Consider the following 27731-nt stretch of genomic DNA (forward strand, 5'->3'; position numbering starts at 1 on the left):
TGCATGCGTGCGTGTGTGTGTGTGTGTGTGTTTGTTGGCGACCTGCAGAGTGTTCCGCCTAGTAGCTATGTGTGGCGAATCGACTTGACCAAAACTGAACCATATTGGCAAGGTAAATCACGCTTCTTAGTTTTTAGTACTTTTTACTTCACAATATAGGCCATAAACCCACCCTGCGGCTTATATCCAACCAGAGCATTCATTTGGTACAAAGATAGTTTAAGATTCATGAACTGGGATGTGATATTGCGCCTATGAAGGATCTACCTTATGCACCAGTTTGCCAGAAAATACGATATTGCCGTGTTGAGGATCACTCACTCACTCACTCACGCACGCACACAGCAAGGCATCACGTGCCAGTGTTTTCTGGCAGCCAAATATGCTCACAACAGTTGCCTGGCGTGTTCTGTGTGTCGAACAGGCTGGTTCAAGGGACTGTCATCGTATTTCCTCGACTCGGGTGTGCCATCCTTCCTTCTCCTCGCAGGTGAGCACACTTATTCTGCCGACTGTCTTTCTGTAGTATCTCATCACAATAGTGGGGGAATTCCCAGATTGCTGCTAGAGTGCTCAACACCACAAGGATGGAGCAATACCACAAAGGCAGATGAGAACAGTGACAACCGGTTAAATAACTTAAATCATAGTTGTAAGTTGTAAGTAATGTTCCGTTTCATGCACATAGCATGGCTAAGGTAACCCAGACAACGCATCGGGCATCACTGTTCTCTTCTGTCGTTATCTCATTTTATGTGTTCAGTATTCAGGGAGGAATGAAGATGTCACGATACTGGTGTGTTGTACGCAGCAGAAGTCGTTAGATGATTGGCCTTTGTGCCCGTGGAACTCTTTTTGACGACGAAGCAGCCTTGTTAACATTGCTGCCTTTTGGCGTGCAGCTTAGACTCGCCGCAGCTCGCCGCATTGTCCCAGCACCGCATGTGTTGGTAACTGTTATAGTTCAAGATGTTCTACATCACCCTAGCAATAGGCTGAAGGCCCACTTATTATACGAGTTACCTGAGTGCCGGGTAGCTGCCGTCAAAGTCAGTTCAGTCACAGAGTTGTAGCACACGGTAGTAACTAAGTTGTACTCGGTTGAAAAGTACGGGAGAGGGGGGGGGGGGGGGGGGTTCCGGCCCGATCCGCAAAAAAACAAACAGTATCACCGTTCCCTTTCTTTTATTTTCAACATAATCTTACTTCTTATCAATGTACTTCCCCCAGTGATGCTCCAGTCTCATCAATCCACCTCTGTAGAAGGTTTCATCTTGCTCATCCAAAAAGCTCGTATCCTGCAAGCCAATCTGAAACCAGTCATTTTGGGCAGTTTGAGTCGACTTTTTATGCATTCAATTGTGCATACCCTGAAATTGTACTGAAGCTGGCCTCCCTGGCCGGGGTGGGGTGGAGTATTTGTATGGCATTTTCATACTATGTTTTTTGCCCAGCTGATCATGTTCAAAATTTTATAAACATTCAGCTGCGAAAGGTACCCAGCCAGCACACATGGTGAAATGCCAGGCGAAATCACTTGTGTAAATGGACCCCCAATGTGTGCTACCCCTGCCTGCCTGTCTCCTTCCTTGTTCAGGTGTCGACCGTCTTGATAAGGAGATGACCATAGCCCACATGCAAGGTATGATGCACCATGGTTACCGTGGTTACCATGGTTTCTGCAGTATAGTGTGCACTGCGCTGTGCAAGTGCTCACATTGTCTCAGGATCAGTACCGGTATCCTGTGTGACTGTGCTCTATACTCCAGATACCGGTATGCAGCGCATGCTGTGAACATGTACTTGTATGATTTTCGATCGCAACCAGTGCAGCTTATTTCGTTTGCCTTCTGACACGAATGACTCCTGCCTTGCTGTAGGGTTGCTATTGCTCGCAACCACCTATATGCTAAGACCAACATTTGCATGTACTTCACCGAAGTATGTTATCTGATGACGATGTCGAGGCATTTGAGAACAAACTGAGGGGGGGGGGGCTATGTCAGCAAGGGAAAGGCAGTCTGTCCATAGATATACAGCCGCTATACATGTGAGCGCATGCAGAGAGGCAGAAGGGGTCCTGATGCCTTGTAATGCATGGTTGGAGACTACCGTATTTTCCGGAGTATAAGTCGCACTGTGCGGCTTATACTCCGAAAAAATCCCAGTAGTTATTCAGTTGTCTCGGTCTGTTTCTTTCTTGACGACTTTCTTGTGGCCATGTGTTGCGATGGTGTGTTGCAGGGAAGTTTCAGATGCAAGTGTTACCCGAGGTTGGGCATTGCGTTCATGAGGATGCTCCAGATAAGGTGAGAGGTGTGCTTTGCTCAGCATGCTGCATGATGTCACTACTGCAGTCTGGTAGAGTAAAACCTGTCAAGGCGACCACTCAGATCAGGTGACCACCTGTCCAAGAAGACCACTGAAATCAGGACCCAGGCATGCTATTTCCAGTCAAATGACCCTGTATAAGGAGACCACGTGGTAACATAGACCACGTTTTGGAGGTCCCTTTAGCGATCGTCTTAGACCGGTTTCACTGTACTAATATCAAGCCTACTGTGTGTGCTTTTCCCGTTATACGTCGACCTTATATTGCCTCAACACCGAATTAAACAGAGTTAGTCGATTTACGACCGAGGATTTACCACTATCGATCGTATTGATATTGAACCAGCAAGTCGAGGCCCCGTGTATTGGGGATTGACTTATAACAGGGGTTGGCTTATATAAACCTGTAAACTACGGTGTGCAACTGCACAGAGCTCTAGGTCACTGTGTGCGTGGTGTTGATTATGCCTGTGAAAAAGTGACTCCAATGTGTAGTAAGTCGATCAAGGACTCGGCCGATGAATTCCTTTCAGGATGCCGTGACGATGTGCCATGCGATGGTGTTGTGTTCAGGTTGCTGATGCAGTCGCCACTTTTCTCGTGCGCTACAAGCTGGCTGCAAGGGGCGAGAACTCCCGCGTCCCGGAGCAACGTTCGCCGTTTCGTATGTAGCCCACTCGCCTCCTCCATAACTGCTTCTCTTCGTCATGTCTGCCGTCTGTCTGGCCTTGCTACCCTAAGCTCTGCAAGTGGAACTTCACTCGCCTGGTTTTGCTGCCCTAAGAGACAAGTGGGACTTCACTCGTTGGCGGAAGTGTCCTTGTGCCGTTAATAGGCTCGTTATCGTAGTGCCTTTCCTGTCTTGTCCGTAACCACCATTGTCCCATTGACTGCCTTTTAACCATGCGTTGTACTTCATTTGTGCTGTCTCTTCTATTCTAGAATTATTCATGCTGTGAACAACCGTCGTCGCATAGCTTTTATAAAGATACTACTGATTCCGATCTTATTACTGACATTATGCAACACGTACATGAACACCCAATTCAGGTAGGTAGAGAAAGAAAGGGAGAGGGAGAGAGAGAGTCATATGTCCTATACACGATTTGCACTGCTAACGCATTTGCATCCATGCCCGGTTTTTTATTTTGTAATAATATTATTTGCCAACGTTTGCCAACGGGCAACGGCATACGAAATGTCTTATTATCTGTACAGAGCATACATGTCCAGTTCTCAAGTGCATGTCCTTGCTCTTCAGAGATTATTGTTATCAAAGAACTCCCCTTGTCCGGGCACGCTTGCACCGGGTACTACCTATAACTGGGAACTTCCCGTAACTCGGAACACACAAGGCACGGCATAAAAGTCGTTGCTTGACATACTGATTGCATGCAAGTAACGACTTTTATGCCAATCGATCTTTTTTTGATGCGATTTTTTCTGCCGAAAAGACTACTTTTGCCACAACATTTTTTGTAGGCTCCTGCCTGGATTTCAACTAGTGGTGTGCAAGGGTAGTCAGGTACCTGTGCTAACCGTGAGGACCTCGGGTAGACAGGTAGAGGATAGAGAGGTTAAGTTTCACGTAAAATTCTTACGTCCGTGCACTTTTACGTCGAAAAGTCAAAAAACTCACGTAAAATTTGACGTGTTTTACGTGAGTTGACTGTCCCGCACGTAAGTTCATGACGTGGGTTTTTGGAAGTTTCGCTTGGTTATCCCGATCGAATTTGTGTGAGTTTCCGGAGTTGTATCGAGTTTGTTGGAAAATTTGATGTGCGAACTAAACCCGAATCCTGCCAGGAAAAATTTCACGTCACGTCGCACGTGTAACTTAACCTCTAAAAATTACACGTAACGGGAGATTTGCACCGCGTTTTGAAAAAGGGCAAAAAACGTGCAACTTAACCTCTCTAATAGTACCCGAAAACCCGAAGTCGCAGATGACATCATGTGCAATGCACGTGTGCAAATAGTTCATGTAATACTCCGCATGTCGACCCAGTGTGTAAGGGAAGGGTGCATTGTGGTGTGAACATGGAAACATTTCCCGATCGGGTACCCGTGCTACCCGAACCCGATACCCGAAGAAAATGCTACGCGGCTCGGCCCTAATTTCAACTGCCCCTTCTGCATGGCATGGCAGACTGGCAGTGCATTTAGCTGTCCCTCCAGGAAATCGCGATTCCACGGATGCAACAAATTTCGCGATTTTCGCCCAAACCCGCGATTTTCAGCAAAATCCGGGATTTCCCGCGTTTTTTGTTGTTTTCTGCACTATATCTCACATTTTCTGCACTTTTCACGCAGTGCTTTCCATGATCCTGTAGGTTATTTGCACTCGTACTACTCCCGAGTAGATATACGATGCAACAAATTGCGTGATTTGGCCCAAATCTGCAATTTTCTGTAAATAATTCCGCGAATTCCTGGCAAGTTCTGCATCGTTCCGCACTTTTCGTCGCATTTTTTGTTGTTTTCTGCCGCAATTTCTTGCGCAAGTTTTCGAGAGTTTTTTCCGCAAATTCCCGCAGGGACAGATTTAATCAGGGAACAAATTATATACAAACCAGTACAGTAATAATGTCTGGTTCGCTGGCACTTCTAGAATTCTGGCGTATGCAGTGCATAAACCTGACAAGGCGCATGCAGGGTACGTCCGCCGACACTTTCTCATCGATTGCCAAATGCCCACAAACTACTGCCCCGTGGCCATGCAGCGTTGCAGACCGGGATGCACCGAGAATGTACACGCATGACAGGAAAGCACTGAGCATGGCGTATTGTGTACACACTGTATACAGTCAACTTCGTTTATAACGACACTCGGCGGGGCATCAAAAAAGTGTCGTTATTCGCGAAGTGTCGTTATACCCGAAGTCTCATTATATGTATTACAGTTGGATGGAACTTTGCTCTGGGCATGGACATTCTGTCGTTATTCGCGAATTGTCGTTATATCCGCAGTCGTTATTAGCGAAGTTGACCGTAGTGTATACTAGACTCACTCACAAACACCTCCCTGACAACTACAGTACTCTCACGAGATTTGTCACTCAAGTTTGAAGTCCTGATCAAGTGAATGACACGTGCAAGTAGCCAGCGATAACACAAACTTCAAGTTCACTACTGGTATTATTAATGAGGTAAATGAGTAAGCAACGCGGAGACAATAGTTTTATTCATGCGATGAATAATATCAGTGAGGCGAACATTATGAAAAAAACCCAAGGATATGGTGAATCTACATGAAAGTAGATTCAACATAATTATTCTGTTTTTTTTTTGTCGTAATGTCCGCCTCACTGATACTATTAGTATTCATCACATTAATTGAATATTATTGAAGCCTGAAATTGAATTGAATTTTGTACACCAGCAAGAGAAACACCACAGGAAAACTCATGAAAGCTGAGCAGGATATTATGATATTCGACAGTGAGGCCGTGCATATAGAAACCAGCAAGACGCAACACTAGCTGAACTTGGTTATTGAGTGACATTGCACTGTCGGCAAGCAGCCTTCACAGGCCTTCCTGAACGATTTGCATGTTGCCATTCTGGTGGGCGATTCCCTGCAAGCGCTACCTTCTCACATGGCTGTTTACATGATTCATCCCAATCTGGTTGGGGGTGGCGGTGGCGGTGGTGTTAGCACTGGTTACCATGTGCTGGTGTGTCATGTAGCATGTTCGTTATGACACCCAGTGGCACGATTGGAGCTCAGATGGACGCATGTACCCCGTAGCAGGTCCAGGAGCTCAGATGGACTCATTTACCCCGTAGCAGGTCCAGGAGCACAGATGGACTGGACTCATGTACCCCGTAGCCGGTCCAGGAGCTCAGATGGACTCATTTACTCCGTAGCAGGTCCAGGAGCTCAGATGCGTGATGCGACCCGTAGCTGATCCAGGAGCTCAGATGGCACGTGCACCCCGTAGCAGGTCCATAACATTCTGAACTGGGCATCAATAGTGTGCCGAGCTGAGCCAAGCTGAGCACCATCACGGATAGCAGCTGGAGCACACTTCCAGATATTATCACACTGTTCTACATTATAATATCTGACGTGTACAGCATTTGTCCAAGTCTGATGTTGTGATGAGGTTGCGAAGCCAGCTTGCATGCCATACCATACACAATGAGGTGTGCTCCACCTCATGCTCACTCAATGGGGATCAACGCATCACTTAGTATTGTCGTGTCGCCGTTGTGTTTTGCCGTGTGGCTATCTATCTCCGTTGCATCTGCGCCGTGGTTGCTGGTTGTGATGTTACGACCATGGGCACCGGTTGGCGCACCTGTCGCGCTTCCTGGCATGCGGCACACAGCGGGCAGCAGGTGATCGACCACATGTCCGACATGATGCTTCCCTGCAGTTAAGTGAACCCACACATCACACCCACACATCACACACACACACACATACACACACACACACACACACACACACACACACACACACACACACACACACACACACACACACACACACACACACACACACACACACACACACACACATAATACACACACACACAGTCATAGCATACACTGTACAATTTCAAACGAGAGAGCTTGGAAGCTCAGGGCCCTGCGCTACAGTAAGATCGGGCGCCGAAGAACACCTCGCCGAAGAACACCCAGGCTGGAAAACCGGCAAAATTTAAGAACAGCCCGGGCTAGAATTATCAGATTTAAGAATACTAGATCTACATTGTACGTAGATCTACATTGTACATGTATGGGAGGTGAGTACATGTCATGTACACGTGTAAACAGTAACTGCTACATGTACAGTCATTCCCATTTACGACACCCACTAGTTTAGAAGTACAGGTCGTCCCCCGTTAATACGAGTCCGGTTAGTACATAAACCCCGTTAATACATAAGAAATCTCAAGTCCCGGACGAAATGTGGTCACTTCCATACAAATTTTGTCAGTTAGTACATAATTCGTTAGTACATAAACCCCGTTAGTACATAACATTTCTCCGTACCCGCATGTCATCTACCTCAATAGTACATAATTTGTTGGTCTTTTGGCCTTCCAGTGGAGGCACATCGTGTTCTAGTTTCTACTTGTGGACGCAATTAACTCAGAAACCAGAGCGCACATCACAAACTGACAAAGCTCTGTTTTTTCCGAGTGACTGTACAGGCGCGGCTGGGCATGTATCATGTAAACTGTAGAATCTTCGCTAACTGTGACTGTTATAACATAATTTTTATGTTATATGGAGGGAATCAAGAATATCTCGCTGCCTAGTCGAGGTAGCAAGAAACACTCAGAAAAGTTGAAAAAAGTGAAAAATTCCGGTACACAAGCAAGTTATGTACACTTTTCACTCACAAAGCGACTGTTCAGTACATGGGGTAGTGGTCTACCAGAGCAATCACACTCAAGTGGTCTACCAGAGCAATCACACTCACCACCGTGGTGGTTTTCCAGAAATGAGTAGAAGCAAAAAACCACACTCGCAGCCACAGAATAGATAAATAGCCGAAAAACATCTAAATCCATCAAAGAACCGCCAGCAAGCGGGAGAAAAGGCCGTGAAATCAAGTGAAACAGCATGGCCAGTGGTGAGCATGGGTGACTGGGCAGCAGGGGAGCGCCTGAAAAACAATGACTCCCTACATTCCTAGCCGCGACCGCTCAACCGGGCTAGAGGAAAAACACGCCTTTCGGCCAAAAAACCTTTCTATTTTCATTAATTCCTGCCCCGCTGCCAGTCAGACCCAAGAATAGAGATAGCAAGAAATGGTATGTAATAACCGGTGTATGTCATAATCATAAGCCACACACATAGGCATAGATTGTCAAGAAGAACAGCGGACGACTCCCATGAAACCAGGGTGGGTGGGCGGGCAACTTCAACTACCACGAGGAAAAACAAAGACCACGATGGCAGGTTCAACGGAGTTGCGCAGAACAAGAGCAAATGCACGAAAATATTTGTGAGTGAAAAATACGTTTTTTGCACTCTTTCGCTACGCTCAGCCGTGAAAAAACAAAACTTTTCACTCACAAAGCGACTGTTCAGTACATGGGGTAGTGGTCTACCAGAGCAATCACACTCACGATGTAAAGGATAGTGAGGCCGATAGGAGAGCAGCACACATAGATTTGGACAAGGAAAACGAGCAGTTTGGCGCATAGCGCCAGTGTGCCAAAGTCTTGGGCACTGTGACCACCATCTGTGGCCAAGTGTATAGTTACTACGAACATTATGGAGACCCGGCCAGACCTGCCCTGGGATGCTCACTAGTAGGCCAGGTTGGGTCCGGTGGCAACCGGGCGAGCACACATCAGCCAGGATAACATGATCAGCAGTGCACTCCGAGCAGACAAAATCTCTGCGAAATGCCCGAAAGTTCCCGTGCTAGGTTGCGAGTGCTACATCCTGGAGTAGTACTGCCAGTAAATTCAATGTGAGGTGCTGTACTTCCGTAATTGGGCTGGACGTCCGTTCAGTTCCTGCAAGAGAAGGAATCCTGTATCGAATGCACACGTCCGCCCCTCACACATTTACTGCACACACATGCACCCTTACGCACATTCACTGTACACACACACACACACACATTCACTGTACACACACACACACACACGTACTGTACACACACACACACACGTACTGTACACACACTCACTGTACCCACACGTACTGCACACACACGTACTGTACACACACACACACGTACTGTACACACACATACTGTACACACACGTACTGCCAGTGCACGTACACTCCTCCGCGTGCCCCGACAAAAAACGGGGTGAAAAGCCGGTACCGAGACATAAAAACCCACATACCTCTATGTAAATCTCACTCTCTCTCTCTCTCTCTCTCTCTCTCTCTCTCTCTCTCTCTCTCTCACTCGGTTTCAACATATCTGTAATCATTCATAACCACATGATCGTTCATCAAGTCATACACCATCATGTGTCATCACTGACCATCGGGCTTCTCTCTCATCATAGCATCAAGCCATACACAACCATGTGCCATCACTGCCCATCGGGCTTCTCCCTCATCATGGCATCAAGCCATACACAACCATGTGTCATCACTGCCCATCGGGCTTCTCTCTCATCATGGCATTAAGCCATACACAACCATGTGTCATCACTGCCCATCGGGCTTCTCCCTCATCATGGCATCAAGCCATACACAACCATGTGTCATCACTGCCCATCGGGCTTCTCCCTCATCATGGCACCAAGCCATACTCATCACTGCCCATCGGGCTTCTCCCTCCCCCTCATCATGGCATCTAGCCATACACAATCATGTGTCATCACGGCCCATCGGGCTTCTCCCTCATCATGGCATCAAGCCATACACAATATTGTGTCCTCACTGCCCATTGGGCTTCTCCGTGATTATTGCATCAAGCCCTACGCAATCATGTGTCATCACTGCCCATCGGGCTTCTTACTCACTCCGTCATCACTCACATACACACTAAATAATGGCAAGCCGGGTTACCCATTTATACACCACACAAGGCCGTTCCCAATCGCTTGCATCATGTCCAGTCGTGGGTGATCCAGTGTCTGTTCCACGGCCTAGGTACTGGCTTGCTTTTCTCTCCGGTCCATGTGCGGTGCGAAAACTGGCTGGCTGTCCCAGTGAACTCCGGTTGGTGTTGTCAACAGACAGCTACGAACTTGCTGCCCTTCGCCACGATATCAGACAACTACTTCAGTATGACTGCGGTGTCAGCTCTGCCAGGAGCTTCGCCACCATTTGGGACACGATGTTGTGATCGACAGCGCTCATCACCGACTCCGTAGACTCTCGATCTCATCACTGCGCCCACGGAAAACTCTCAAGGACTCGCTGAAGCCTTTGAGGGGTATGGTTGCGGTAGAGGTAGGTGTCGACTCGACATGTCGGAACTGAGTGACCAATTGTTTTGTCAACTAAATTTTACTTCCACAATCTTTGCTGGTCGTCCGAAACGCCCTGATTTGTGTAGCTGTCAACGGTGACTCTGCTCCGCCTGGTACCAAACTTACTTGCTTGTGTGTGGCGGATTGCGCTCAGCTCGTTTTAGCTGTTTCCGCCTTTCGCAGATCGATCTGCAGCTCCCAAAAACGTCAGGTTACTGGTACATCAGCTTGCAGGCCCAATCAGGCGATGTGGACCTTTTGTAGGCTGGACCGATTCATTATAGACGGTGCACGGCACTGTCGTTTCTTTCTTCTGGACTATTACACTGTAGATCTACTCTGAAAAAATAATAAGATGAGTTGTGGTGTTGTGTGGCTGCGAGTGGAAACTAAAAACTGGAGCACTTGAAAACTTCAACTACCACGAGGAAAAACAAAGACCACGATGGCAGGTTCAACGGAGTTGCGCAGAACAAGAGCAAATGCACGAAAATATTTGTGAGTGAAAAATACGTTTTTTGCACTCTTTCGCTACGCTCAGCCGTGAAAAAACAAAACTTTCGTTTAGTACATAAACCCCGTTAATACATAACATTTGTCAAGTCCCAGAGATTATGTATTAACGAGGGACGACCTGTACTACATTGCACTACGTGTCATGTACATGTACATGACAAACGTCATGACGTCACTCGACTCGCCGCGCGCGTGTGAATAAGAACGGTCTGGCTAGAATCAAAAATTTAAGAACTTTCCTAGGCTGCGCTCGAGCCCCTGCGTTCTTCGGCGCCCGATCTTACTGTATGCTTTGTTTCCTAGCTCATCGTGTATGTTGTTAGAACTGATGGAAATGCTTTTTTCCTTTGATTAGCTACATCATTGTATTGCAAAAACGTTTCAATGAGATACTGAAGTAACGTCTTCTGCATAGCTATGGGACCGGCGCTGACTCTGCCGATCACGGGCGTTCTGGAGTCGACGGGATGTCTGTCCTGACGTTTCCTGGGACCGGCGCTGACTCTGCCGATCACGGGCGTTCTTCTTCTTCTTATTATTATACTGACGGCAACTAACATCCATTCTGGTTGCATTTACTCGTCTCCCTACTTCGTATTTCTTTCCAGAAAATCTCCCCATACAGCAGGGAGTCGTTTACATAATATGACACCCTGCTATACATCTACATGACTGTATATACGTTATAATTATTATGCTATCGGCCTACATGCGATTCCCGGGCTGGTTGACAGGCGGCCCAGCCAGCCAGCTAGTGGGATCTCGGCCTCGCACACAAATCCACACAAAATGTTACTGCACTGAATGCATTCCCCCGATACACTTTGCATATATACTCATTCTCTTGATGGTACCGTACTCTTGATGGTACGGGACAGGTACGGGATAGCGCCAGGCATGTCGATGGCACAAACAAACAAAAATATTGTGGCCAGCTGTCTTTGCTGGTACGGTACAGTACGGGACAGATACGGGATAGCGCCAGGCGTGACACAAACAAACAAACAAACACCAAATTAAAGCTGTGTGGACCCTGGCTAGCGCCAGACGTTACTGAAGTAACGTCTTCTGCATAGCTACGGGAATAAATAGTAAATACCGTGGAATTGCACACAAGCTTCGCAGAACCAGGGAAATCATTTAGTCCAGTTGGAGTCTTCTGTATGGCTGTAAGGTCCAAGAACCAACATAAATCGTGTCGCATAACTTTGACTGATCCGTGCAATTATGTAACACTGAGGTGGAGCATTCTGCTTGCTTATAATGTATTGCACATACTTATACACACACTGCAGTGAAGTACATGGACATGAAACAACTGGAACTACATGCACACTGGAACAATCTGCACGCCGTACAATGGTGATTTCACGAATGCGCTCCCAAAATCATCGCATTTTTTGCATGCAGAACCAAATAGCCGGGAACCCCTTCAAATGTATCTGGCCCCAGACTTGTTCCCAGCAACAGTACTTCAGCTCACCTGGATGTTGTATGTGTTGCGTATCGCCGTCCGTGTGGCCATGTGCGCCAGGCAGCACGTGATTGGTATGCAGAACGGCACGGCACAGCACGAGCACTTCTTCTCGCCCAGGTTGCGAGCCGTGTCGTCCAGCAGCAGTGGGTAGCAGAAGAGCCCAAACGTACCTGCCACCGCCGGGGTGCACGTATACACACATACACACACACACACCAGTCCATGTTGCTATTTGCCGGGTCGGGTTTCGCTTACCACCACTTTTCCAGGGGCGGATCCGGGGGGGGGGGGGGGGGCTGGGACCCCCTAAATTTTGCAAATATACTACTGGAAACCATATGCAATGCCATGTACATGACAGCTATTCAGTTCTGGCTAAGCTGGAATGAACTTAAGAGATCTTAGGATCCGCAGTTGTATTCTGTACATGGCCTGAGGTAGCTGCTGTCCTGGCAGAGCTGGTATTTACAGCAGTGGCTACCAGTGTACAATGTGGCATTCTAGTGCCATCTTTATCTTACCAGCAGAAAGTGAATATCATTTTAGTGATTGTCGTACTAGATATGTGAGGATGACCCCCCCCCCCCCCCCACACACACACACACACTGCGCTGAAGTTCTTACAGATTGACACATTGTCCGTGAAGTCGAATAATCCAGAGCTCCAGTATTCGCTGGACACCGGCTTGGCCATCTGTAGAACAGCTGCTTACCGCCGCTGCAGTCTACTAGTATTGTAGTCGGTTGTTGACTGAGAATGTGCTCTAGCTGAGGGTATGATACTGCGCTACGTAGCGATTACTTGCAGTACATGGCGAACGTTACGTTGTACTAACACTGGAAACTTCGTTCGCTGACTTTCCTCTGGCCAAGTTGTGTTATTCTTATTGTCTACACTACCTCGTCCCCTTCATTTATCGACTACAATGCAGTGCTGGTCATTTGCTTCAGTAGAAAAACAACTGAGCAGCTTCGGCTAGCTACAGACTCTCTTCAATAATAGTCTGATAGTGGTGTGCTGCCTTGGAGTTTGCTGTTTGGCCTTTCGGCCCTTCGGGTCCATTCAATCAGTCAAGACAAGAAAGAGCCTTGAAGTAACCATGGTAACTAATTACTTGAAGAGGGGATTTCGTTTCATTTGGATTCTCGTTGGCAGGGTTACTGTGGTTATGCCACCGTGTACCATGGACTGCGCAGCTGGTGTAGATCTTCCACCATGACCTGATGACCATGATGACTAGACTCAAGTCAAGAAAAGTCATCAATCAAGCTGCAAGACAAGACTCAAGAGTACAGGAAACCCGAGTTAGTGTCATGACATGATGACTCATGAGTCCTTGCCGCGCCGTTGTCCTAGCCTTGGCCTGTATCCAGGTACATGTATCCATGGCGATGTTACCTGCGGACGCCGCAGACTACAGAGTCAGTCTCCCAGAGTCCAGATGCATGATAACAAGAGTACATAACCCCCCAAGAGTGTGCAACTCCCACATACCCTGCTGTCCCGACAGAATTTCAAGTTGACGTCATTATTTATGACGCAATGCTCCTTGCACCAGTGATTTACAACATGTGTACGGGTGTCAACGCATCACACGTTTTTCTTTGTAATAATTTGTACAGGATCGATCGGCTTCGGTCAACCACAGGTTCCGGATTCGTCTGATAATCTGTGTACAGTGCGCATTGCATCATCAAAATGACGTCAACTTGAAATTCTGTCGGGACAGCACCCATAGTGGAGTTGCACACTCTGGGGGGTTATGTACTCTTGATGATAATGATGATGACTACGACTTACGAGTGCGAGTAGATCTACGACAGTACGAGGGAACCGGTATGGAGGTATGACTCGAGAACGCTGTCGTGTGGTGGCCGTGGGTATGTCACTTGTCAGTTTTGATACTCTCCACCTACTTTTTTTGTTTATCACGTGCATGCGATGCGGTAGACCAAGCAGCATGCACTGCACTGATGCAGTCACCACTAGCACTCTCAAGTCAAGATGTACCGGTACTGCGGTAGTCTAGCTAGCGATGATGATTATTGATACGAACTAAACTCATAGATCATGTCGATCTACAGCTGATCACGTTCTGCAACATTCCAGCCAGGTCCGTTCATCTGCTTGTTTTACTTTTACTTTTACTAAGTTTTAGGAATAAGTAAGTTTAGTTACTTCTCCACCCAAAAGCAGCAGCAGCAGCTAGCAGCGCCTACGCGCGTGACTGGTAACTCATGCTCTCAATCTCAACTCAAGTCGCCGTCGGGTCATCAGGCAGTAAAGTCGAATGAAGAGTTGAAGACGCAATGCGCGACAGCGGCAAGATCGCCAATCCTCAAGTACAGGTTGCATCAGCAGCGAAACGTTTTGGCTGCAAAGATTTTCGAGTGCCCAGCGGAGCCAAAGAGAGGATCTAGGAAGAACTACGGGTAAGGAGCCCGTCTTCCAGCTCCTACCGACCACCGAGCTCTCCAATATTGAACCCGCAGAGCTCTCTGACAGACGAGAAACAGAATCGACTTTCTCAGCAGCATCGTTTGACGATTCAGGTTAGGTGGAAGTCGACATTCAGCGAACAGCAACACCCAGGAAGGACTATGAGTATGTATAGTAAGGAGCTGGGCAAGACGACGCTCAAACCGCGTGGCATCCTGGACCATGAGGTGGGACCAACGTCGCTTCCAGGCTCGTATTATTCCTATTCGTACGCTCGTGAGCGTGGCGCTCGTCAACCGGACCGCGCGACACCAGCGCCGCCGCAAGGCCAGATGGTGTTCTTCAGAAACAACCCGCACCCGGTTCGAGTGAAGCACTTCAAGGGCCTGTGCGACGCGCCCATCTGTATGGTCCAGGACGCACGCACGGAGGGCCACAGGGTGCTGATGTCCGCACCGAGTGGCGACCAGCGACTGAAGCAGCCGCCGGCACGCGTCAGCTCCGGCCCGACCACTCGCTACGGTGCAAACACCAGCAAGATGACGCCCGCCGTCGGTGCTGGTGAGTCGTGCATAGCCATTGGGCGGTTCTTCATCGGGGCTACAGCTAGGGAAGTCATAGTCATTGCTACCCTGCTTTACGATAGAACGTCCCCTCCACCCAAAAATTGGCTATAATTATAAAGGTATTTACGTAAAGAGAAAAGGACCAATATGATTGTATAAGTTACAGTTGTGACTAACAGTTCACCAAGGTAAGACACAAGCTTTCCAACGGCCGAAGAGAGTTGGAAAGCTTGTGTCTTTGCGGATAACTCGAAACAATTTGCGCTAAGACGCTGCAAAATCGCTCCGATTTTGGCTTTCATTCCACAGAATGTGGTACATTGCCGAGCCACCGCGCTCTCAGCAGTGACTTCTGTGTGTTGGTGTTGTGAGAGTGTACCACAAAGACCGATACAGTCAGATAGTGCGACCACGAGGCACAACACTGACAAGGATTTCGAGATATTCGACAACCTGACACCTAGCTCCAACACATCTCCGAAACGCAAACCAACAACCTTCCAACTAACTTGGAAGGCTCAGGTGCAGAAAGTTCAAGTGAGGGGAAGGGATGCGCCACGAAGATGTGCACGAGCTATGCCCCTCGGCAACAAAGAATGTCGAACACTACGGGATGATACATAAAGAGGGGAAGCCAAGCGAAGACGAGCTGTCTCGTCATCATCATTCCGTAGTGTTCGACATTCTTTGTTGCCGAGGGACAAAGCTCGTGCACATCTTCGTGGCGCATCCCTTCCCCTCATTGGAACTTTCCGCATCTGAGCCTTCCAAGTTGGAAGGTTGTTGGTTTGCGCTTTGTAGATGTGTTGGAGCTAGGTGTCAGGTCGTCGAATGTATCAATATCCTTGTCAGTTTTGTGCCTTGTTGTCGCACTATCTGACTGTATATTATCTCGTTACTTGGTGGACTGTTAGTCTTAACTAGTAACTTATAGGTCCTTTTCTCTTTACATATTACTATTGGCTCAACATCCGAGTTTTTATAAAGGCATTTACATGACTTATTTTTCTGAAGTTAGTTGGATATCGACTAGACGATAAAAAGTAGGGCTGAGCCGGGTAGCATATTTCTTCGGATATCCGGTTCGGGTAGTTTTCCACGGGTAGCATGGGTACCCTATCCGTGATGTTTCCATGGTAACACCACAATGCACCCCTTCCCTTACACACTGGGTAGACATGTGGAGTATTACATGAATTTGTGCACGTGCACTATACATGATGTCATCTACGACTTTGGGTAAGTAAGTAAGTAAATTATCGTATCCGTTCCCGAAGGGAACTCAGGGAACGACTTTGGGTGGGGGTCAAGTAATCAGGTTAAAATAACAGCACATGAAGCTGATACCAGGGGCCCAAAACTTACTGTGCTATGCACTGCACATTGGCTTCCCTGATCCGGCCGTCAGGCAGGACACATCTGCCAACTAGCCTCCGAGTCACCGACGCTGTGGTGTGCATGTCTGCACTAGTGGCAGTAGTGTGTTCTCAAGCGGTCTCACACATGTGCTCTGTGCTCATGGCCATGGCTGCACCGGCGTGTGGCAGTGCATGTATGCCATGCCAGGTACTGAGCACACTATGATGAACAGGATGGGAACCGTCTACCAGTGTAAGGTGTCAATGCATGCTGTACGAGTACTGAGTCACACACAGCTAACTGTTACTGGTAGCTGCCAGTCACAGACACGGGGAAATGGGAGTTCGAGCACGTCTCGACGTGCTGGTAGATGCACCATACGTTGGCCCATCTTATGTTTGGTTACAATTAGTGACTTCTGCTCACAATGTAATAGTCACAGCAAGCGATTCCTTGGCAGACACCACTGCTTGTACTCCTAAATTTGAAGTTCATTGCATGGTCCCAGGTCTGAACTGCATGTCTTCTTTCCTCCACTGTCTCAGTTCCGGTCACATACGCATGGAAGGACGAACTGGAAAACATGGCAAAGGGCATAGTGGACAAGGCTGCATCCAACGAGCTTGACAAAGAGGACACTCTCAGAATGGTGTACGGCGAAGTGGATGAGTATAAGGTGAGTTTGGAATCTCGAGGCATGCTTGAACGGCACTTCCGGAGTTTCCAGATCTGTGGTTACCCCCCTGCAGGCACCATGTACTGTGTACCATAGCAACGATAGCGGATCTGATTCTGAATGAAACCGATCAAGACTAGCGCCAGATAACTGTCTAATCCACACAACTGGTGAAGCCATGTGCACGCACCCATCCACACACACACACACACACACACACACACACACACACACACACACACACACACACACACACACACACACCCATAGACACATGCTCCTGCATGACTATCCTTGCTTTATGGTTGCTGTATGCAGCTCAGTCTAGTCCAATAGAATTTACCCCTACTGGTTACCAGGTGCCTGCTAAATGATGAATGCACTCTCAGTCTCATGTCACCCAACATCAGTAGCATTGAAAGAAAAGCTCAGTTACTGAGTTAGCCTAACAAGGAAAGCACCTAAAAAATGGGTTGAAGTTTTTAAAAATGTTCCACACACACATGCTATATAATTATTTTACTTCAAGTAGCAGAATCCATCAACCAGTGTTCAGTGCGTACCTGTGGCACATGTAACTGACTGGCTATTTCCCCAAGGCTACACTTCATTGAGTTATATGTATACCTGTCGTCTTCATCATCTTCTTTGCCTGAATGCGTACAGATTTTGGCGATGCTGTGTCGCATTCTGCAAACGGACTCCATTCCCACGGTGCAAGAATGGCTGAAGGGCGCTTCGGAGACGGGTACGCCAGCATTGTCAGCATATTCTCTGTCTTTCCTTCCTCAGCGCAGTGTCTAGCTTGCTATGTACAGTGTGGATGTCACATGAAACAAGCACAGTAAAACCTGTGACTAAAGACCACCCCCTGGAGCCAGAGAAAGCGGTCTTAAGTGGCAGGTGGTCCTTAGTTAGAGGTTTGCCCCGCATAACCATAATATGAATGTGAGACCATCCGTGCCTGGCGAAGTGGTCGGTAGTAGCGGGCTGGTCGCTAATCACGCTGGTCTTTTGTTACATGTTTTACTCTGCATGTACTGGAGAGAGGCATGGTTCCGTTGCAACAGTCCAAGTGTTACATGTGTGCCTCAGTGCCGCCTAGAGTAGTCTTCAAGCAATGATCACTGTGCTTGTTGATAGTCCGGTTGGTCCGACTCTGGTCAGGCCAACTCTTTGGCCACCAGGGTGTGTTTAGTGCTGAGGAGGTCTGTGCACTCACCATCTAAAACACAACGTATGAAAGGCCAATGAGGCTGTGGTATGGCCGGTCGAACCAAAAATTGCTTCTGCCAGTCTTGGGTACTGTGTGTAGCTAACATACACTGCTGGAAACTGAAATCCGACCCCCTTGCCGGCGCACCCCCTTGCCGGCGACCCCCTTGCCGGCGACCCCCTTGCCAACGCACCGTGCCGGCAAGGGGGTCGGATTTCAGTTGCCAGCACTGTACTTAGAATATAATGTGATCTGTCTTGGATCATGTTCTTCGCAAGGTGCCCTGATACGAGTACTTATTGCGCAGTACAATATCCGCTGTTTGTGGTTGCTTGGTGCAGAGAAAGGCATCGTCCTGAACATGATTCGCATGGCTGCAACTGGAGAGGTGCGAATTGGTGACCTCAGAGCAAACCCGCAGATGACGTCAAGCGGTTCGTCACGGAAAAACTACAAGGAGGAATGTATTGGTAAGTATGGTCCCTCCTTCAACGTGGCAAATATTTTGAATTTGATAAGGAAAAGTTCAATGTTCATTAGTTGAGGGAATGGAAAAGGGAAAAAGTCTGAAGAAAAATTGATTGTCACTACCAAGACTTGAACCAGGGACCTTTTTCTTGAGCGAAGTTGAGGCCAGTGATGTCCTAACCACTGAGCTATGGTGTAGCTATGGTGTAGCTGTCATTTAATTCTCTGAGTTTTGTAACAATCTCTTAGCCTGTTACCAGGAACTCCTACAAAGGGTTTGACATAACGCTACACATAAGGACCCTATACATAGGATCAGGACCCCTAAACGAAGGGTTTGATCGGTCCTCACATCTGGGCACACAGTCCACACAGTTTGACTTGTTTTTTTTTGGTGTTGGTATTTTCATTGATGTCAGCAGGAGCGCTCCTATGAATTGCGCAAGTGTCGCCGCGCTTAATTTTAAAGATGGTTGTGCTACACACAGCTGTGAAATTCAGCACAAGATAATGAATAATAGATGAGAAACACGCATTCATACCCATAATTATTGGGAAAAAAGCAAGAATACAGACCAGAGAAGAAGTCAGGAATACAACGGGGGAGGGGAAGAGAGAGGACACTTACAATGTCCAGAGCTGGTCTGCAACATCGACCCCGTCCATAAAATGGTTGCAGTCGTTGACGGCGTTTAATCGTGTTGTAGGTGTTTCTATAGTCGTCCACTGGCGAGAAGCAGCATCATAGGCGGGGTGCTTCCGGCTGTACTCAACACTTTGTAGGGCGTGGTGGCAAGTTGTTATCATGTTGACGGGCTTGCTGTCAAAGCCGCTCAGTCCGACTACGTCTCCATGGGCCGTCCACTTCACCCCTCTGGGCAGTACGAGCTTGCGACTTGGCTGTGTCTTGCTTTACTTGATCACGCAGTCTGTTTGATCTTGCAGTGCAGGTGTATGCGTGGCCTCTGTTGGAGAGCTCTTGGGCAAGAGCAACACTCGAGTACAGGTTGTCCGCAAAGATATGGTAGCCAGCAGAAGGAAGCTTGGATGAAAGACAGAGCACGGCATTTAACGTCTTTGCCAAACCATGCTTCATTTCGGGTATGAACGGGTCGAATTGGAACACTGTTAAATACGCATATCCTTTCGCGGGATCACATATTGAAAAAGGTGAAGAAGCCGTCTCCAGCTCGCTTGAACTTGACACGTGATTTCAGAGACGACTGGCCTTTAAATGGAGTGTCCATTTCATCCATGGACACCATTCTTCTTCGTTGGTAAAGAGATGTCAAGTTGTTTTGCACTGCGTCCAGCAGAGGACCGTCGGAACCTTGTACAGTGGGTCATGATTTGGAGATCCCGAGGCACTTTCTTAGTCCGGTCAGCTAGATGCAAAAACCATTTGATTTGCTCAAACCTCGTGAGACTCATTGTTTCTCGCATCTGAGGCATGCTGTGAGCGAAGCTGTCCTTGTAATAGTGTTTCATGTATGGGTATGGATGCAGAGAGTTGCACACAATCATACACAATCATACCCAGGCAAGCGCACAGTTCTTGCGAAGTCAGTGGTAGCCATGGTCCTACATGCTCCGCAGCACTTTCTACAGCTAGCTGGCTCTGGTGGAGATTGGTTTGCTTGGCAATCTCTATTACCTTTTCTAATCGTCCGCAAACTCCGAAAATTTGGTGTAATGTAAATCTTAATTTGAATTTGAATTGCAGTGAAGAGACCGTTTTGGAGTTGAGAAGTGAAGTCTCCTAATGTCTATTACCATTTTATCTGTCACAAACAATTTGAATAGCCAAGAGGATTCATTAGCTCTTCAACCGACAAATATTTTCTTAGACTTGGCGACTGGCTCGCGACTGCTGGAGAAGCGCTGGCCGGAATTTCCTGCTTCCAGCCAGAATTGATCAAACCCATGAGTGGTCGATCAGCTGACCCGGAAACGGCAATGGTGAGAGCGGCAGCTGTGACAGCCACTGTCGATGTTTCGCTGCCTTCTTCAGGAGCATCCGACGCTGCTGGAACATCGACATCATCATCCTGAGTCGTCGCCGGGAACATTCTCATCGCCCGAGTTCGTCTCCACTAACTCAAGTTGCTGTTCCTCCATCGTGAAAAAAGCAAACCCTAGATATAGATCAATTGTGCACTCATAACAACAGCAAAAAAATGAAGAAAGTTAAGTTGCGAAGTCTGAAGAAAATGTTGAACGGTCTCTGCTGGGATGACGACTACACCATAGCTCAGTGGTAGCGCATCGCTGGCTACAAGCGAGGGTCCCTGGTTCGAGTCCTGGTGGCGACAGTCAATTTTTTCTTCAGACTTTTCCCGTTTGTGTCTTTCCCTCAAACCAGTGAAAAGTCAAGTTCCATAATGTTGTCTCGTGACTTTCATCAGTGGAACGCCGTCACATAAAAATGTAATACTAAAACACACACGTATATACATGTAGCTAATATGGTTGCAGGAAGAAATACAGCAGCCAGGAAGTACAAAAAGCGAAGTTTACACCTTTCCAGTGTGTCTTCTAGTGTGTGTGAGAAAGGTAGTAGCAGATGAATGTGATACTGTGTGGATGAACGTGATGCTGCGTGCGTATTGCTTGAAGACCGGCCCTAGATATAGGGTCTAGAAATTTTACGACGGCGCTGCACTAAAACTAACCTTACTCAAAGAAGACAACAACAATATGAACACTGTCTTCAGCAAGAGAACCTCTTGTACATTCCACGTACGTGGGCACAGGTGTCTAGTTGCTATAGCAGCCAAGTGCGCTCTCAAGAGAGCTCAAGATAGAACGCGTGGGTGAAACCCCTATAAATAGGGTTTGACAGGCTAAGAGATATACGTTAAGTTGACATCCAAGTACAAGTATGGTGCTGCTCAATGCAATCTGGTGTCAGATGATACATTAGTGCAGCTAATGTTTGACGGTCTAGGACTGAACAGCATGCGATACTTGCGCAATCGGATTTTATAGAGCACCGGTGTAGTTGAGGAGTTTCCGATGGCATGCCTGGCTGACTGGTTAGCGTTGTTCTTCTTGTGATAATACCTGGCAGTATCGTGACGGAACGCGAAATCGGACCAGGCGAATGGAGCAGACTTTTGACTGCGAAAGCCATTGCGCTTGTATGAATACATCACAACTTGAAGTGTGTTCTGTGGAGTGACATGCCAAGCACGGGTTTATCACACCGTACCAAGATTGTAAGAGATCCGGTTTATGAGGGATGCACCTCGTGCGCAAAGAGTGCTCGAAATGCCGGCGAGGCAGAGAGCGTAGAACAGTCAGACAGGTGATTGCACTGTGGCGCATGAGACTCTGAGTTACGAAAACCACACAGCCTTTCTGTCCACTTTTTGACTTTAAAAGAGATCATTTATACAAGCTATGTTGCTTAATACCTGCAAAAGTGTTCTATGCCGTGAGGGCAGAGCCAAATGACACAAGTCTGCGATGGAGCAAAACTACTAACATGTCAGTCTTGTTCCATTGCAAAATCATGTAAGTGCTCAAGTGTGTACCCTCAACTAGTATTCAAGGCAGGGTTCCTTCATTTCCCAAGATACTACACAGTAAAACCTGTCAAGGCGACCACTCGGATAAGGCGACCACCTGTCCCAGAAGACCATTGCAACCAGGACCAAGGAGGATGCTATTTCCAGGCAAATGACCCTGGATAAGGAGACCACCTGGTAACAGAGACCACGTTTTGAAGGTCCCTTGAGCGGTCGTATTAGACAGGTTTCACTGTAGTTATCCGGCTGACTATGATGTGTATGTGGGTATGTACATGGTTGCTTGAACTGGGACGCTGCTCTGAAAACTGGCTGCGACTATCTCAGGGCTTGTGCAGCACTCACTGACAACTGAGCTTCGCGAAGTAAAGAGTTCGAAGGGGTTGTCAACTCGTCACTGTCACTATTCAACCATGTAGGGAAATGTTTCCACCTTTCCATGTCATGGTCAAATCAAGGAAACACGTTCACTGCTTCCTTACCTCCGCATGGTAGTCTGCGGGCTCGGGTGGACACAACTTCCCTTAAATTGTGGTGGGGACAGTGTTTGGAGTTTTCCAGTGCTGAGGAAGGAGCCCACCAGAACATGAAGATTGTCTTTCACTCATCAAACCTCTGTCATTGTATATGGTTCTGTCCGTGCAGATGACGATGATCGCGACGAGGCACACCTCGCAAGAGTCGGTCTACGACCACAGGTGAAGCTCGGGTCGAGCAGAGTCCGCAGCCGCCACACTCTTCCTGGTGCAATGCCAGTCGGAGAGCTACGCCAGCGCAGCCAGCCAGGAATGATAAGGACGGCAATGGACGAGCGCGCTTATCTCGACAGTTCACATGCTCGTGGATTATCATTGCCAGTTGTAAACATGGATGGCCAATTGTCTATGCTGCCGACGATAAATAATGGCCTGTCACGAAAGCAGCAACGGTCAAGGCAGAAAATCGTCGATGCTCCGCGTAATGGCCATAGTGTTCCTAAAGCACAGCAAGTAGCTGGTGGTCATCTTTCTGTAAGCAACCACAGCGCCAATAGGAAGAGCAAGCGTCATGAAGACGAAGCAAGGAAGCGAGCGCAGGAGGCCAAGGCCAAGGCACAGAAAGTTGGTCGCATCGCCTATCCCGAGTACTGGACTCCGCAGTAAGATGCTCGAGATCTGCGGGCAGTGCTTGTGTGTGTGTGTGTGTGTGTGTGTGTGTGTGTGTGTGTATGTGTGTGTGTATGTGTGTGTGTGTACGAGATAGAGGGTGTGTGTGTGTGTGTGTGTGTGTGTGTGTGTGTGTGTATGTGCATGTGGATGTATATGAGTTTGTGTATGTGTCCACGCGTGCACTGCACACATGCACACGAGCGTGGAATATGGAACACATAATTGGAACAACCCCCACCTCACCCCCCCCCCCCCACACACACACAGCAATGGTGCTTCAGATTCTTCCTGCTTTGGATCCAGGCCACGGTCAGGTGAGCATCTTACGCTGGCTCCCGTATCAGGGCTGGGCTGGACCAAACATCATTCAAAGACCGCTATCTCATCGCTGGCTCCCCTATCAGGGCTGGGCTGGACCAAACATCATTCAAAGACCGCTATCTCATCGCTGGCTCCCGTATCAGGGCTGGGCTGGACCAAACATCATTCAAAGACCGCTATCTCATCAGACATCCCGTGCATAGTCTGCGATGTAAATTGAAAACCCAGTCACATGCTTGCATTTCAGCATTTTTTGGAACGCCTAGAAAAACGGATTCTGTCCATCGCCCGTCCATGCAATACATCGCCCGTCCATGCAATACCCAGTGCAGTGCCGTATCCCAATGTCTGATTCCCATCCACCTCCGTACTGCCTGTACACCTAGTGTATACGTACTGTACACTGCATGAATTGTCAGATGCGTTCATGTATATAGCAGCTCCGTTCTACCGACATGTACATGCAGGACGTCGTAGTTCGTTTTCAGGTACTTTGATCTAGTAATCAGCCATTTTTATCCTGCCTGTACACTGCCTGTATACGTACTGTACACTGCATGAATTGTCAGATGTGTTCATGTATATAGCAGCTCCGTTCTACGCACATGCACATGCAGGACGTCGTAGTTTGTTTTTCGGGTACCGTTTGAAGTGCAAATCTAGTATTCAGCTATCACTCTCGCTACACGTACAGTTCATTCTGTTCGTCTGGCTGCTGTCCAGTATGTATCGTAAGCCAGCCAGTAGCGCACATCGTCTGGCCTTCATTGAACTCGGCGTATTCTGCACAAAGATGAAGTTAAGTTTGCCGGTATTTTGCGCTGCGTGCTTGCGTCACTGCTTGCTGCGCACGTGTGAGCGTGTTTGCGTTCCAACCGCGAGCGCATGCTTTCTCTGTGCAAAGGAAGGGGGGGGGGGGCAATTATGAGCCATGGAAGTCCCTTGGCGGTCTCTGTGATGTGAGCGCCACCATGGTCACTGTGTTACGTGCTGCACCACTCTTTGCCTGTAATCTGCACTGCTCTGTTTACATCTAATAAGTAATCTGACCCTTGCCATCTTCAGGGCTATGCACGGAGAAGTAGTTACTAAAATTGCCCGCATTGTCGGGATTTGAGCTTTCCTTCCTCTGCGCTCAAGTGCTAGTCGTTCCCCATGTCCCTGGAACAGTGTGTACTCCAGGCTCGGTGTATGTGGTTCACTTAGTGGTGGTCATCGGACCTAGAGCACCGAGCCTCTAGCTGATGATCAGGTACAATGCGTGCTGAGCACATACACTGTACAAACATGCAGATCTTGTTGGCGCCATTTCCTGTGAAGCCTAGCGCTGACAAAGGCGATCGTTGATCAGTGTAGGCTGCTGGTAGCGCTACTAATTGGGCGAGCAGTATTCCTTCCTGGCCTGAAGTGTTGGCTCGGTTGTGTTTGCCCGGGATTAGGAGAATGCCTGCACTTGGCACTCGGTTCAGGTTACACACCCGGGGCTATGGTATTACAATACACACAGCCACTGACAAGGTACACTGGTCGACCAATGTTCTGTCAGTTATTAAAAATCATTTCAATCAGTGGCTTGTAACACTCATACACACAGTGTACTGTGAATTGTTGTCCGGTGAATGCGTGTTGACGTACATGTACATCAAAGTAAAACTAGATTGTAACAGTTACCCCTGGTTCCACTTTACCCACAGTGTTCACACCAGGGAGTAGTATTGTACTACTCCCTGATGTGCAAATCACCCACTTACATGCATGGCATTTTGTTACTGCTGCCTGTTGCAAATCACCCACATGCATGGCATTTTGTTACTGCTGCCTGATTTCGAAAGAGATTACTGAGTACTGTCACAGCTGGCCTAGGTGTAGCCGAGGCCACTGCCCAGGGGGGGGCATGGGATCACAACTAGTGGCATACTTCATGCATGATGGTACACATAGTTATGTCCATAGACAGTGGTATGGTATGCCTGCATAACAGCTTACATTGAATGTTAACAGTTAGTACATGGATGTACTACAGTGCTGGCAACTGAAATCCGACCCCTGAGCGGTGGGTTCACATTCTAGCGGTCTCTGTTTCGTAGTTTTACCATCCCGTGTTGGGTCTTTGCGATGTGAGCGCACCGCTCAGGGGGTCGGATTTCAGTTGCCAGTACTGTACATGCTGAAACACATACAGGTACTATCATTCAATGTAGGCTGTTGTGTAGATTGAATAGACCTTGAAATAAATAAAAACTCTTGTTCACTATCTCTTCCGGAGACATATTTTTCTAGATGATATCTGCAGGGGAGAGCTAGTGACAGTGTGCGCTGAGTGTGAGCTGAGGTGTCCACATTGCGTTGGTCCCCACCTTGTCTTGTTCCCTGGACCCTGGCACACATATTTGTCAACAGATTCTTATGTTTGCACAGCTTCCTGGTTGAGGCCGCGGGGCTCCAGGTTGGGCTCATTACCCGATCACCCCCAGGCTCTCCGTCTATGCATCATGGTTCTGAGCTTGACACACAGGAAGCAGTGCATTGTCTATAAAAATGACCTACAATGAGGCTTAGTACATGCGCATTGCATTGTTGTGTTGTGGCCCAGTCGTCCACTTGCAGTTGACTTGTGCTTTGTAGCCCAAATCTCCAGGTATTTGTAGTCGCATTCCGCAGATCTAGACACTGTGACATCAATTGCAATCTTCCGCACGCAGGGGAAATTTGCAACCCTAGTGAGTATAATCAGAGTGACTACAATGTCGCTCAGACGCAGAAGCAATCTTTTTGTCAACACATGCTGCACAAGCCAACAAGTGGTCGTCTCGGCTACAGCATAAACCTTGTCATTGGAGTTCTGCTGCAAGTACATGTACGAGCGAATGGTCATCCCCCAGACCCAGGCCATGGTCTGACTCTTCGTCGACGTGACCAAGACACGCGTCTCCGACAATATGCTTCCTTGCACGATTGCGGTCAGGCGCAGTCTTGAAGGACGCCTTCATCCCAGACACCATCATGGTTATCTAGTGCTCAGACAGGCCTACTCGCACTCGCACGTCAATTACACAAACTATTTCATTGGACCTGACTCAGCACAAGGTTCAGCGTGGATCTCAACGACCATCAGATCATGTACATCATGTACGAGACAATACGCAGAACTGACCTCTCCGTGATCGTGCATGTACATTGTACATCATATCAGGGAGCCCTATATATACAATGTACATGACTTGTACACACACACAACAACGGCGAAAGGCTGTATACTGCTCTGTACATTTGTGCATTGAGCACTTTACCTCGAGCTGCCTAGACCGGCCTTGTTTGTACATGACTTGTATATTATTATGATTGTGTAGGGCTCCCTGATCCCTGATGTACATAATTACAATCATGTGCATTCAGTGGCCTCTCTCATCAGGCTTGTACGGGCGATAATGGGCGATTTCCTTGGTAGTTATAACAAACTACCTTGCTAGCTCGATGGATAGGAAACCTGCTGCGCTTTAGCAGGTAATTGCTGCTACATTACAGAACGTCCGGCCGATGAAAATTCCATCGCCACACCGACAAGAACAAGAGCAAGAACAAGAACAAGAGAGTTCAAGCTGGACGTCTGCAGGACTGGGTTCGCGGCACTACAACTGTCCTGTGAACTGGTGGTACATTTCTACAACGATCATGTACTGTAGATTCTTATAATGCCTGTAGTGCCCTGTACTGGTCGACACAGACGTGCAGCTAGCTCTGCGGTGCAATCAGCCTCAATCAAGGAAAGCACCTCT

The 27731-nt window shown here is 47.9% G+C and overlaps 3 protein-coding genes across 3 annotated transcripts in view; 2 read left to right on the plus strand and 1 right to left on the minus strand.

The window, feature by feature from the left end:
• LOC135818139 (protein phosphatase methylesterase 1-like) overlaps positions 1-3832 on the plus strand; it is a 12814-nt gene extending 8982 nt beyond the window's left edge. The window contains exons 11-15 of the mRNA XM_065331478.1: positions 49-112; positions 425-490; positions 1598-1642; positions 2245-2309; positions 2905-3832. Of these exons, the coding sequence (XP_065187550.1) occupies positions 49-112; positions 425-490; positions 1598-1642; positions 2245-2309; positions 2905-3003 (339 nt within the window). The 3' untranslated portion in view covers positions 3004-3832. The remainder of the gene's footprint in view (positions 1-48; positions 113-424; positions 491-1597; positions 1643-2244; positions 2310-2904) is intronic.
• A 1858-nt stretch (positions 3833-5690) lies between these two features.
• LOC135818147 (cornifelin homolog A-like) lies at positions 5691-13273 on the minus strand. The gene is made up of 3 exons (XM_065331489.1): positions 12856-13273; positions 12238-12401; positions 5691-6707 (listed from the first exon to the last, which is right to left on the minus strand). Exons 1-3 carry the CDS (start codon positions 12923-12925, stop codon positions 6567-6569), a joined length of 375 nt encoding a protein of 124 aa, XP_065187561.1. The 5' UTR covers positions 12926-13273; the 3' UTR covers positions 5691-6566.
• A 1117-nt stretch (positions 13274-14390) lies between these two features.
• LOC135818156 (uncharacterized) lies at positions 14391-24769 on the plus strand. Its single transcript, XM_065331501.1, has 5 exons — positions 14391-15232; positions 17142-17272; positions 17939-18020; positions 18830-18958; positions 23132-24769. Exons 1-5 carry the CDS (start codon positions 14833-14835, stop codon positions 23626-23628), a joined length of 1239 nt encoding a protein of 412 aa, XP_065187573.1. The 5' UTR covers positions 14391-14832; the 3' UTR covers positions 23629-24769.
• The last annotated feature ends 2962 nt before the right edge of the window (positions 24770-27731 follow it).

This window comes from Sycon ciliatum, chromosome 1, assembly GCF_964019385.1.
Source record: "Sycon ciliatum chromosome 1, ocSycCili1.1, whole genome shotgun sequence".
NCBI lineage: Eukaryota > Metazoa > Porifera > Calcarea > Leucosolenida > Sycettidae > Sycon > Sycon ciliatum.

Excerpts from the sequence above, each read along its gene's own strand:
- LOC135818147 (XM_065331489.1), bottom strand. The coding sequence starts at position 12,925 with ATGGCCAAGCCGGTGTCCAGCGAATACTGGAGCTCTGGATTATTCGAC. Across the intron at positions 12,402-12,855 it reads CACGGACAATGTGTCAATCT|GTACGTTTGGGCTCTTCTGC; the intron begins GTAAGAACTTCA and ends CGGCGGTGGCAG. Across the intron at positions 6,708-12,237 it reads GCAACACATACAACATCCAG|GGAAGCATCATGTCGGACAT; the intron begins GTGAGCTGAAGT and ends ACTTAACTGCAG.
- LOC135818156 (XM_065331501.1), top strand. The coding sequence starts at position 14,833 with ATGAGTATGTATAGTAAGGAGCTGGGCAAGACGACGCTCAAACCGCGT. Across the intron at positions 15,233-17,141 it reads GACGCCCGCCGTCGGTGCTG|TTCCGGTCACATACGCATGG; the intron begins GTGAGTCGTGCA and ends CCACTGTCTCAG. Across the intron at positions 18,021-18,829 it reads GAAGGGCGCTTCGGAGACGG|AGAAAGGCATCGTCCTGAAC; the intron begins GTACGCCAGCAT and ends TGCTTGGTGCAG.